The following is a 13,591-nucleotide window of genomic DNA, read 5'->3' as shown; positions in this document are numbered from 1 at the left end:
TGTGTGTGTGTGATAGTGAGTGTGTGTGTGTGTGTGTTTGTGTGTGATAGTGTGTGAGTGTGTGTGTGTGTGTGTGTGTGTGTGTGTGTGATAGAGAGAGAGTGTGTGTGTGTGTGTGTGTGAGATAGAGAGAGAGTGTGTGTGTGTGTGTGTGAGATAGAGTGTGTGTGTGTGTGTGTGTGTGTGTGTGATAGAGAGTGTGTGTGTGTGTGATAGAGAGAGAGTGTGTGTGTGTGTGTGTGTGTGTGATAGAGAGTGTGTGTGTGTGATAGTGTGTGTGTGTGTGTGTGTGTGTGTGATAGAGAGAGAGAGTGTGTGTGTGTGTGTATGTGTGATAGAGAGAGTGTGTGTGTGTGTGTGATAGAGAGAGTGTGTGTGCGTGTGTGTGTGATAGAGAGAGAGTGTTTGTGTGTGTGTGTGTGTGTGTGTGTGTGTGATAGAGAGTATGTGTGTGTGTGTGTGCACGAGTGTGTGTGTGTGTGTGATTGTGTGTGTGTGATAGAGAGTGTGTGTGTGTGTGTGTGTTTGTGTGTGATAGAGAGTGTGTGTGTGTGTGTGTGTGTGATAGAGAGTGTGTGTGTGTGTGTGTGTGATAGAGTGTGTGTGCGCGCATGTGTCTTCATGTGTTTGCGTGTCCTCACACACGTGACCGAGCTCTGATCCTCTTTAAGGATGGAGTGGACAGAAGGGCTTGTTGTTGAACATGGTTTATCAGAGCTGCTCCACATCACACAGATGACTCTGTTTCCTGGAGAGACCGATCACACACACGAGAAGTTCCTGAGATGTGTTACTGCGGAGAACCCTACAGTACAACAGAATAAACTGTTTCAACATCCCACATTTCTTGAATTAAAGGTTTAATAAAAATAATGTTTGGGGAGATTAACCAGTTCTTTAAAAATTTATTATGATAAATAACTTTTGAAAGGGTTTTTTTTATTATTATTTTTGATGTTTTAATTTTAATTTCAGCAGGTCTTAATGATAAAACATTTTATTTATTTATTTATTCATACAGAAAATGTAAAGTTTATGATTTGATGCAGTTATTTCATGGACGGAGAGGAAATGAACCTGCGATGAAATGCATGATTATGAAACTATGATTAATAATGTGCAGCACTGACAGAAAGAGAGATTATGATTGTGTTCATTAAACTCTGAGATAATGAACATACGGTGCTCTGATGAATATTACTGACACATCAGCAGCTCAGTTTAATATTTTAGAATATGTTTTCAGCATAAATCTCAGAAGGTGTGTGTAAAGCAATCTGAATCAGAGTAAAGGCAGATCTGCTTCAGATCACATCTAGAGCAGATTCACTGGAAACAACACAAGGACCTGCTGGAGAACATGAATGGAGAACGCTTCAGTCAGCGACACGAGCTCTTGAGACGCTTACAGACCATAATCTGTGGTGACATCATGTGTGTGTGGATTAAGAGGCTCATCTGAGAGGAGTGTGTGTGTGTGTCTCAGACGGCTGGGAGCTGATGGAGCGCTTTGATGGAGACGAGGTTCTGCTGCCCGACACAGACTTCATGATCGGTCAGTGAACACCAGACTTTAGTCATTTCGTTGTGTGGTCTTGTCATTTTATTACTTTCTGTTTAACATATAAATATATACACTGCCAGTCAAACGTTTTTGATCAGCAAGTTTTTTTTTCATCAAAGAAACCTGAAAACAATTCAGCACAACTGTGTTCAACACTGATAATAATCAGAGATGTTTCTTGAGCAGTAAATCATCATATTATTCATGATTTCTGAAGATCATGTGACTCTGCAGACTGGAGGAATGATGCTGAAAATACAGCGGAGCATCACAGAAATACATTACACTTTAACACAGATTCACACAGAGAACAGATGTTTTAAATCTTAATAATATTTCACAATTTCACTGCTTTTACTGTATTTCTGATCAAATAAATGCAGGCTTGGTGAACACAAGACTTATTTATTAAAATAAATTGTACTGTTCAAAAACGTTTGACAGGTTATATATATATATATATATATATATATATATATATATATATATATATATAGTGAGAGAGAGAGAGAGAGAGAGAGAGAGAAATGTTTATTTCAAGTAACAAAAATGCTTTGTTAATGGTTTTGATTTTAGTTTTTGTTAACTATATTAACCTTGTTATGAGAACAGCTAATTTTTGACCTTAAAGTCAAAACAAAAACATACATCTACAAAAAAAAACAAAAGGACAATTTTGGGATGCATTAATGAGAACTTGTGGGATAAATGTGTTAAATTATCATGATATTAATGTCAAAATGCAGAAAATCATAATGTTTCTTAAAACTGGATTCATTTTCTTGATAAAAAATATATTTTCTCATTTCCTCCTTTTGAGTTTGAGGTGGTTTTGATGAGACTTTGCTTCGTCTTTAAGAAGAGTCTTGTGTTCTCTCCAGACGTAGAGTCGTAGTCTCTTTGTTCTTCAGTCAGTGAATACAGTAAAGCCTTTCTACAGTGAGATTATGATCCACTCCTCCATATGGAGCTGAAGACGACACAAACACACGGCGAGGATCAGCAAACGACTCGATTGATTCAATCAGCCGCTGATTCACTGACGCTTCACTGTCTGACACACATGAGAACACCAATCACACACACGTCTCCTCACAGGAGAACATCAGTCACACACACGTCTCCTCACAGGAGAACACCAATCACACACACGTCTCCTCACAGGAGAACACCAATCACACACACGTCTCCTCACAGGAGAACACCAATCACACACACGTCTCCTCACAGGAGAACACCAATCACACACACGTCTCCTCACAGGAGAACACCAATCACACACACGTCTCCTCACAGGAGAACACCAATCACACACACGTCTCCTCACAGGAGAACACCAATCACACACACGTCTCCACACAGGAGAACACCAGTCACACACACGTCTCCTCACAGGAGAACACCAATCACACACACGTCTCCTCACAGGAGAACACCAATCACACACACGTCTCCTCACAGGAGAACACCAATCACACACACGTCTCCTCACAGGAGAACACCAATCACACACACGTCTCCTCACAGGAGAACACCAATCACACACACGTCTCCTCACAGGAGAACACCAATCACACACACGTCTCCTCACAGGAGAACACCAATCACACACACGTCTCCACACAGGAGAACACCAATCACACACACGTCTCCACACAGGAGAACACCAATCACACACACGTCTCCTCACAGGAGAACACCAATCACACACACGTCTCCTCTCAGGAGAACACCAATCACACACACGTCTCCTCACAGGAGAACACCAGTCACACACACGTCTCCACACAGGAGAACACCAATCACACACACGTCTCCACACAGGAGAACACCAATCACACACACGTCTCCACACAGGAGAACACCAATCACACACACGTCTCTTCACAGGAGAACACCAATCACACACACGTCTCCTCACAGGAGAACACCAATCACACACATGTCTCCACACAGGAGAACACCAATCACACACACGTCTCCTCACAGGAGAACACCAATCACACACACGTCTCCACACAGGAGAACACCAATCACACACACGTCTCCTCACAGGAGAACACCAGTCACACACGTCTCCTCACAGGAGAACACCAATCACACACACGTCTCCTCACAGGAGAACACCAATCACACACACGTCTCCTCACAGGAGAACACCAGTCACACACACGTCTCCTCACAGGAGAACACCAGTCACACACACGTCTCCTCACAGGAGAACACCAATCACACACACGTCTCCTCACAGGAGAACACCAATCACACACACGTCTCCTCACAGGAGAACACCAATCACACACACGTCTCCTCACAGGAGAACACCAGTCACACACACGTCTCCTCACAGGAGAACACCAGTCACACACACGTCTCCTCACAGGAGAACACCAATCACACACACGTCTCCTCACAGGAGAACACCAATCACACACACGTCTCCTGTAGAGATCTCAACACTGTTTGCTCCAGAGACCCAAGTCTCTTTATACAGAACAGACGCAGCTTGACGTTTATAAACCAGAAAATAACAATCAGTTACAAATAAAACCAAAAAATAACCCAGTGGGAACCTTCGAGGAACATTCTGTGTTTGCTGGCAAACTGATGATTCCGTTCAATTCATTTCAATTTCACTTTTATTTTTAATTTATTCTTAAAATGGTCCTGCACCCCATAATGTCTTATTTCAATACTTCACATTACAATTTAATGAAGACAATAATATTAATGATAACAACACCTACATAAAAACAACAACAACATCTGCATTACATCTACGGGACGTGTCCTGCCAGATGTCAAATAGACGTTTAGAAGATGTCTTTAAGATGTAAAACTGACATCTTAGAGACGTCTATCAGATGCTTTCCAGATCTTTAACAGACGTCTTGCAGACGTACCTGTGCTCTCTGGGATCTGAGGAGGATTGTGTGAGTCTGTGGACCTGAAGCCATTGATTCTGTTTATTGATGTAAAGCTGCTTTGAAACAATGAAGCACTAGAGAAATGTGTGTGTGTGTGTGTGTCAGACGAGCAGCGCTCTCACACCAGCGGGATGGATCTGATGGATCGCCTCGTGTTCCTGGAGCAGCGCGTCCAGATGCAGGACGATGAGATCCAGCTGCTGAGGATAACCATGACTGATGTGCTGAAGAGACTCGACATCTCAGAGGAGCTCAGGAGAACACCTGCTAAAGGTGCCGCCATCACACACACACACACACACACACCCATACATACCAACTCACTCACACTCACACACACACACAGAGACTCACTCACGCTCACACACACACACACACACACACATATATATATGGAGTCAATTTAACGCAGTATATATACGCAAAAAATGCAAGTTTTGCAAAAGAAAATAAAGTTTTGCAAAGAAAAATTAAGATTTGCAAAACATAAATGAAACTGTATTGGATTTTGCAATACATATTTTCCATGGTCATATCTATTAATTTATTTGCACCGCTGCTTTTATTTTGCGTCAGTCTAGTTTGAGCTTGCGATACCATTTTTCCTTTGTGCTACACTTTTCTGTACGTCTCTTTGTGGCACTGTTTCAACGTGGGGGCGGAGTCAAGGGACGGGGCGTGTACAACACGACTCCCTGGAAGTGACGTCATCGGCCCGAGACACAGCTCACTGATCCAGGTCCTTATTAACAAATGTATGTGTATTAGCAGCATTTTCTCAAGTTAACGAAGTTGTTAACATGAACGTCTGCTGTTTATTTGTGTATTGTTTCATTTGGTTAACTACAAGTGTTCTTAACTAAATGTTTGTGGATGTTTCCATGTGGAAACCAGTTCGGAAAGGAAATATTGATATTTTATTTGTTAACAACATACATTTTGTACCTTAAAATCAGTAAATGTTATGAAATTAGAGAGCTAAGCCAATTGTAGCGATGGCGGTGTGATTTGATTTGGATGGGAACTACGGATTGTGAATCATTTGAGTAAGTTTGGGAGTTTATAGCGGGATCGCGAATCATTTGAGTCAGTTCGGGAGTTTGTATTCAAAATATGACTAGAGCTATCAAATAGTGAGAGAGTGATCTGCTCACCTGGTTATGTTCGTGGATGTTTCGACATGGAAATTCCATTTGGAATGGAAATATTGATATTTTATTTGTTAACAACATATTTTTCGTACCTTAATTTCAGTAAATGTTATGAAATTAGAGAACTAAGCCAATAGTAGCACTGTCGGTATCATTTGATTTGGATAGGAACTTCGGAAGTTCAAAGCGAGTTTGCGAATCATTTGAATCAGTTTGGGGTTCGCGAATCATAGCTATATATGCATAGGCATATTTAACTAATTTAGTAGCTAGGTCTAATTACGTTTTCCACGGGTTTTTAGGTGTGATATGTGAACTCGTATTTTTTTTTAATGATGTGCCTGTAAACAGTATCAAGTATATTCAAAAACTAAACAAATCGTGCCTAAAAAGTGCACGCATCTAGGCTAATGTAAAGTTACATGATGAAGTCATACTAGTGCACGTGCATTTTGAGTGCGTTCTTTTACTGCATTATTCGGTGTATTCAAATGCATTTATGAAAGCATGTGAATGATCACAAAAATTTAAATAGAAAATAGAAAATTGATATATTTATACCATTTTATGTAGTTAATCAATATCATACGAAGAGTGCCATTTCTGTTTTCTCCAAAAATCAGCATGATTAAAATGTGATATTAAGTTACTACAAACAACAATTTAATTAAAAAAACAAAATTTTACACATCAGTGTAATATATGAATGAATAATAGCCTAAAGAACCTTTGTGCCAGAAGGGTTCTTTCTTGTCATTATATAACCTTTTTAGCATAAAAGGTTATTTGGAGTTGAGTAAAGAACCCTATGGTTCTATATAGAATGATTTGGAATTATGAATCATTTGAGTCAGTTCGAGAGTTCAGAGCGTGACTCATTTGAGTCAGTTTGGGAGTTCGGAGTGGGATCGCGAATCATTTGAGTCAGTTAGGGAGTTCAAAGCGGGTTCGCGAATCATTTGAGTCAGTTTTTGGGATCGCGAATCATTTGAATCAGTTCGGGAGTTCGTAGCGGGATCGCGAATCATTTGAGTCAGTTCGGGGATCGCGAATCATTTGAATCAGTTCGGGAGTTCGGAGCGGTTTAGCGAATCATTTGATTCAGTTTGGGGATCGCAAATCATTTGAATCAGTTCGGGAGTTCGGAGCGGTTCCGCAAATCATTTGAATCAGTTTGGGAGTTCGGAGCTGTTTCGCGGATCATTTGATTCGGTTTGGGGATCGCAAATCATTTGAGTCGGTTCGGGAGTTCGTAGCGGTTTCGCGAATCATTTGAGTCAGTTTGGGGATCGCAAATCATTTGAATCAGTTAGGGAGTTCGTAGCGGGATCGCGAATCATTTGAGTCAGTTCGGGGATCGCGAATCATTTGACTCAGTTCGGGAGTTCGGAGCGGGATCGCGAATCATTTGAGTCAGTTTGGGGTTCGCGAATCATAGCTGTATATGGATAGGCATTTTTAACTAATTTAGCTAGTTCTAATTACGTTTTCCACGCGTTTTTAGGTGTGATATGTGAACTGTATTTTTTTTTTGTTTTAAAGATGTGCCTTTTAACAGTATCAAGTATATTCAAAAACTAAACAAACCGTGCCTAAAAAGTGTAGGCATCTAGGCTAATGTAAAGTTACATGATGAAGTCATACTAGTGCACGTGTGCATTTTGAGTGCGTTCTTTCACTGCATTATTCGGTGTATTCAAATGCATTTATGAATGCATGAGATTGATCACAAAATTCAAGATATGGGGGTTAGAAAATCTATATATTTATATCATTTTATGTAGTTAATCAATATCACACGAAGAGTGCCATTTCAGTTTTTCTCCAAAAATCAGCATGATTAAAATTATATTAAGTTACTACACACAATAATTTAATTACAAATACAAAATGTTGCAGAATAATGTAATATATGAATGAATAATAGCCTAAAGAACCTTTGTGCCAAATGGGTTCTTTCTTGTCATTATAGAACCTTTTTAGCATAAAAGGTTCTTTGGAGTTGAGTAAAGAACCCTATGGTTCTATATACAGTAGAACCCCAATGAACCCTTTTTTCTAGGAGTGTAAATTTGTTAATAAAGTAAACAAAACGAAAACATGAATGTTTTAATGCTACTGAATAAAAATAAATGATCCACTTGAAAGTCTCTGCTCATCATGACAGGAACTGGATCAGTGAGCTGCGTTTCAGGGCGATGACATCACTTCCAGGGAGTCATGTTGTACCTTGACTCCGCCCCCACGTCAAAACAGTGCCACAAAGAGTGATGTGCTGAAAAGTGAAGCGAAAAGGAAAAATGGTATCGCAAGCTCAAACTAGACTTACACGCAAAATAAAAGCAGCGTTACAAATAAATTAATAGATATGACCATGGAAAATATTTATTGCAAAATCATTGCCTTCGCGCTGTTTCATTTATGTTTTGCAATTCTTAATTTTTGTTTGCAAAAAGCAAATTTATTTTCCTCAATACTTTAATTTTTGTTTGCAAAACTTTATTTTCTTTTGCAAAACGTAATTATTTTGCATATATATATATGCCGTTAAATTGACTCCACACACACTCACACACACACACACACACACACAGACTTACTGTACCATGTTCATCACATGCATCACAATGTTTACAATGATTAAGGCATTTAACGCAGCACTCCGTCCAGATCTGTCCATCATCTTCCACTGATGAACAATCATCCTCTCATATATTTATATCATATATACAGGTGCATCTCAATAAATTATAATATTGTAGAAAAGTTCATTTCAGTAATTCAACTTGAATTGTTAAACTCATGTATTAAATAAATTCAATGCACAGAGAATGAAGTAGTTTAAGTCTTTGGTTCTTTTAATTGTGATGATTTTGCCTCACATTTAAGGAGCCCCACACATGACATATAGGAAAAATTATAAGTCCAAATCGCTTGCACGATTTACTAATTCGTTCCCTCAATGTACTAAAAAGTGCACACGGTTACCATTGCATTCCCTCGCTTTACTATTGCGTTCCCTCGATTTGCTAAATCGTGCGCATGATTTAGCAAACCAAGGGAACGGATTAGTAAATTGTGTGCACGTTTTAGTACATTGAGGGAATGAATTAGTAAATCGTGCAAGCGATTTGGACTTATATTTTTTCCTGCATGTCATGTGTGGGGATCCGTACACATCTAACAAAAACACACCAATTCACATCTCAACAAATTAGAATATAGTGACACCTCAATCAGCTAATCAATTCAAAACACTTGCAAATGTTTCCTGAACCTTCAGAAAGGTCTCTCAGTTTGGTTCACTAGGCTACACAATCATGGGGAAGACTTCTGATCTGACAGTTCTCCAGAAGACGATCATTGACACCCTTCACAAGGAGGGTAAGCCACAAACATTCATTGCCAAAGAAGCTGGCTGTTCACAGAGTGCTGTATCCAAGCATGTTAAAAGAAAGTTGATTGGAAGGAAAAAGTGTGGAAGAAAAAGATGCACAACCAACCGAGCGAATCACAGCCTTATGAGGATTGTCAAGCAAAATCAGTTCAAGAGTTTGAGTTAACTTCACAAGGAATGGACTGAGGCCGGGGTCAAGGCATCAAGAGCACCACACACAGAAACCAAGGTCCTAGAGTCTGGGGGAAGGGTGGAGTAGCTCATAGTCCAAGTTGCTTGAAGTCCAGTGTCTTGGAGCACTTCATGCTTCCTTTTGCTGACCAGCTTTTTGAAGATGATGGTTTCATTTTCCAGCAGGATTTGGCATCTGTCCACACTGCCGAAAGCACCAAGAGTTGGTTAAATGACCATGGTGTTGGTCACCAGACCTGAACCCCAGAGATAATCTGTGGGCTATTGTCAAGAGGAAGATGAGAAACAAGAGACCAAACAATGCAGATGAGCTGAAGACCACTGTCAGAAACCTGGGCTTCAGACCACCTCAGCAGTGCCACACACTGATCACCTCCATGCCACGCTGAACTGAGGCAGTACATGTACAGTTTTTTTTTATTGGTCTTATGAAGTATTCTAATTTATTGAGATTAATTGGTGAGTTTTCGTTAAATGTGAGTCAAAATCATCACAATTAAAAAAAACCAAAGATTTAAACTACTTTAGTCTGTGTGCATTGAATTAATTTAATACACAAGTTGAGTTGAATTACTGAAATAAATGAACTTTTCCACAACATTATGATTTATTGAGATGCACCTGTTTAGCAATGTTGCATCAGCAAGAGTGCTGTTTGTCCCCAATATCTGCACTGTTGCTAATGTATTATTCATCTTAAACATCAGTTTAAAAAACAAGAAGTTTATATTGCTACATTTTAGACAATATTGTCAATTAAGTTTAGTTTTGCAAACAAAAAATTGTTCCAATGATAGCCACAGCAGAACTGTTGAGTGTCTCTGATCAACACAAAGTGATTAATTACTGAACGAATCCATGGTTTGAATGAATCAAGTGAACCAATGATTCAGTGACTCATTCATGAAGACAGTCCGGTTCTTTGTTTCTGAATAAACTAATTGGTTGAATGATTGATTCAGTGGCTCACTAATTAAGGCTTTGATTCACTGACACCTACTGGTTCATTTAGATTCATATTTATAAAATTACAGTATAATTAAAAATTTTTTTCATCATGTCATATTTCAGAATTCATAAAAATAATAATCATAAAGATAATAATCTTTGTTGTAATGTCTATATTCAATGTTGTGTGTGTGTGTGTGTGTGTGTGTGTGTGTGTGTATCACAATAATGGCTATAAATATTTTTGTGGGGTAATTTCTCAGCCCAAATTTATATGCAAATCATTTGAGATTAATTGTGAATAATTAATAGAGACATCATGTGATTATTGAAATGAAACATGTAACGCTGCTCTCTCTGTGTGTTTCTCAGCAGCTCGTCCTGCTTCTCTGTGTCTGGCTCCTAAAGCCATCAGCTCTTCTTCCTCATCTCTGAGGAAGAGCTCCAGCTCCACACTGCCCTCTCCATCCTCCTCCAGGAACTACAGCCCAGCCCCCGGCGCAAAGAGGTGTGTGTGTGTGTGTGTGTTTGTGTCTGTGTCTGTGTGTGAGTGTGTGTGTGTGTGTGTGAGTGAGTGTGTGTGTGTGTGTGTGTGTGTGTGAGTGAGTGTGTGTGTGTGTGTGTGTGTGTGTGTGTGTGTGTGTGAGTGAGTGTGTGTGTGTGTGTGTGTGTGTGTGTGTGTGAGTGAGTGAGTGTGTGTGTGTGTGTGTGTGTGTGTGTGTGTGTGTGTGTGTGTGTGTGTGTGTGTGTGTGTGAGTGAGTGTGTGTGTGTGTGTGTGTGTGTGAGTGAGTGAGTGTGTGTGTGTGTGTGTGTGTGTGTGTTCAGATGACTGACGTGTCTCTCTCTCTCTCTCTCAGGGCTCCTGGTTCTAACACTAAAGACACTCCGAGCACTAAAGCAAAGACGAGCTCCTGCAGGAAACCACTGGAGATGTGAGTAAAGAGCTGCTTGTGTTGAAGCTCCTGCAGTCATCAGAAACTGACCTCAGTCTCTCTCCTTCACAGCAAACCTAAGGAGACAAGTGCAGCAAAAACAGGTGAGAATCACGTCCTGACTTACTGTTGTCATTGGTGTTTTTCCCCAAGCCAAGTCTGTCAGTTCCTGGTGAAATGGTCTTAAACTGAAGCAATGCAGTTCCAGAAATCAAACTGTTTTATAAATCGTTCAGTGCAGTGTTCCAAAAAGAATTTTTGACAAATAAGATTTGTCTAAGATTTTTTTTTTCCATAAAATTGCCAAAGGAAAAATTTCTAATTTCCATTTAGTTTCCCTTGAGGTACTAAAGTAACTTAATTTAAACTGAAGTAATAATTATTAAGTTGGATTGTACTATATATTTATATTGTATATATATTCAAAAATGTCAATTAAAAATATTAATACAAACTAGAATATACTGTCAGTGATACTTAAATAACCCTGGTCTACTAATTAACCTTTACATTTTGTTTATTTTTACATTTTAATATTATATAATATTGTGTACTACAAATATTTTTGAAGTCACTTTGGATAAAAGCTTCAGTTAAACACATAAATGTAATATAATATTTCATATAACAGTTTTATATGGTTCAAGGCATCTGTGGACACAGTTCACACTAACTCTTGATCCTCTGTGTTTCTGTGCTTTAGGCTCCAGACGAGTCACTCACTGTAAAGGTAGGTCTGATGCCAATCATGGGATGATGATTACTCATTCAACATCTCCAACTTAACACAGAACACTTATTATTATTGTAAAGTTTTCATAATATATTTTTGTGTGCCTTTAATTCATTCCTGTTGTATATGAGCTTTATTTCAGCACACATTTATTATTGATTGGTTTATGTGTGGATGTGTTTGTGGGGAAGATCAGAGGTGCATGTAGAGCAGATGATGTTTTAATGACCATGTCTCTTAATGTTTTCTCTCTCTGTGTTTATTCCTCGTCCTCGTCCTCATCTGCGCGCTTCACTTAGTGACTATGCAGATCTCTCTGACGCCGCGGTCAGGAAGGACTGGGTCAGCTGAGCCGGAGCCGGTGGTGTCCGTGTCGCTGCGGTCCACTGTGTGTCCGTCCACAGGATCTGCAGTCGTCCAGAAGAGCTCGCTCCGGAACGCTCCCAACCACAAGAGTCCCATCAAATCCCCGAGTCAATACTTCCAGATCTGCTACTGAAGAGTCCCGAGTGTTAGTGACTGGGGTCAACCTCTAGAGAACAACACTTCCTCCAGTGAAACATCTGCTGTTGTCTCTCACAGATTAGTTTAGATCTGTTTAAACGCTGCTTGATCTGTGCAGATTTCTCTCCTGATTCAGACCAGAACACTTTTTCACTGGAGGAAGTGTTATTATGGATTATAGACTCTATGTTTTAGTTAAAAATGTCTTAATGCTGGATTTGTTCTTAGTAGTATTTGGTCCCGAATAAAAAAAAGAAATCAGATTAATTTGTTGAGTTTTTGATTCTATAGTCATCTACTGCTGTGTGGTACAGTAGCTCCTGACTGCCATCTGCTGGCTCGGAGGATTGAGATGAATGTTCCTGTATTGCCCACAATATATTGACCTTTAATTAAATAAGATTGAAACACTTTTCTTGATGAACAGATTTATCCACAAATGATTAAATCTCAAACAGTGACTGAAATATAGTGTTCAGATTTAGTGATATTGTAGGTGATTGCATGTAAATTCAGAAAATACCTCATCGTACACATATACACACACGACCAGTCAAGAGTCTGGGTCAGTGAGACTTCTGATGTTTCTTAAACAAGTGTCTTCTCATCAAGGCTGCATTTATTGGATCAAAAATACTGAAAAAAATTAGACATTAGACTTAGGCCATTAGTATTTTTACAAAAAACTAAAAATCGAATCTTTTGAAAAGAAATAAAAGAAAGAAATCGTTTGCTTGTAGCAGTGTGAAAGGTTTTAGGTTCTTGAGGATGCGTTCAGAAATAATATCATAAATAGATTTATTTATCAATTAACTTCAATTAACTAAATCAAATCAAGATTCGATGCGACCTTCCTTTTCTGTTAAAACCGCTTCTGTCCTCGATAATCTCACTGCTTTATTACAAACAACGGCAAAATTAATGTTTGGAAATGTGAACTGATATTCCCTGCTGACACTCTACGGTAAAAGAGAAATAACTGACTTACAACCGTTTATTTGTTGCTGAAAATACTCATAGCCGAAGACTTCTGCTCAGTGTGTGTGTGTGTGTGTGTGTGTGTGTAGAAATGGTGTAGAAAGTTTTAATTCAAAAATTGCTAGTAAATTTGTAAATGCAGAAATAAATCACTTAAATTACTCGTTAATTTCACATTACAAATAATATATATTTAAATTTTTTTAATAAAATAATAAATTGTAAAAACAAAATTGGTATAGAAAATTATGTTTAAAACAACAC

The 13,591-nt window shown here is 39.0% G+C and overlaps 1 protein-coding gene across 1 annotated transcript; it reads left to right on the top strand.

Moving 5' to 3' along the window:
- The first annotated feature begins 672 nt into the window (after nt 1-672).
- On the top strand, nt 673-12,612 carry LOC127938587 (uncharacterized). Its single transcript, XM_052535297.1, has 8 exons — nt 673-810; nt 1,453-1,555; nt 4,597-4,764; nt 10,552-10,687; nt 11,038-11,112; nt 11,185-11,216; nt 11,816-11,842; nt 12,145-12,612. Exons 1-8 carry the CDS (start codon nt 673-675, stop codon nt 12,342-12,344), a joined length of 879 nt encoding a protein of 292 aa, XP_052391257.1. The 3' UTR covers nt 12,345-12,612.
- The last annotated feature ends 979 nt before the right edge of the window (nt 12,613-13,591 follow it).

This window comes from Carassius gibelio, chromosome A20, assembly GCF_023724105.1.
Source record: "Carassius gibelio isolate Cgi1373 ecotype wild population from Czech Republic chromosome A20, carGib1.2-hapl.c, whole genome shotgun sequence".
Taxonomy (NCBI): domain Eukaryota; kingdom Metazoa; phylum Chordata; class Actinopteri; order Cypriniformes; family Cyprinidae; genus Carassius; species Carassius gibelio.
The sequence above is the reverse complement of the archived record's forward strand: the minus strand, read 5'-3'. Positions and strand labels throughout refer to the sequence as shown.

Excerpts from the sequence above, each read along its gene's own strand:
- LOC127938587 (XM_052535297.1), top strand. The coding sequence starts at position 673 with ATGGAGTGGACAGAAGGGCTTGTTGTTGAACATGGTTTATCAGAGCTG. Across the intron at positions 811-1,452 it reads TTACTGCGGAGAACCCTACA|GCTCATCTGAGAGGAGTGTG; the intron begins GTACAACAGAAT and ends GTGGATTAAGAG. Across the intron at positions 11,217-11,815 it reads GACAAGTGCAGCAAAAACAG|GCTCCAGACGAGTCACTCAC; the intron begins GTGAGAATCACG and ends TCTGTGCTTTAG.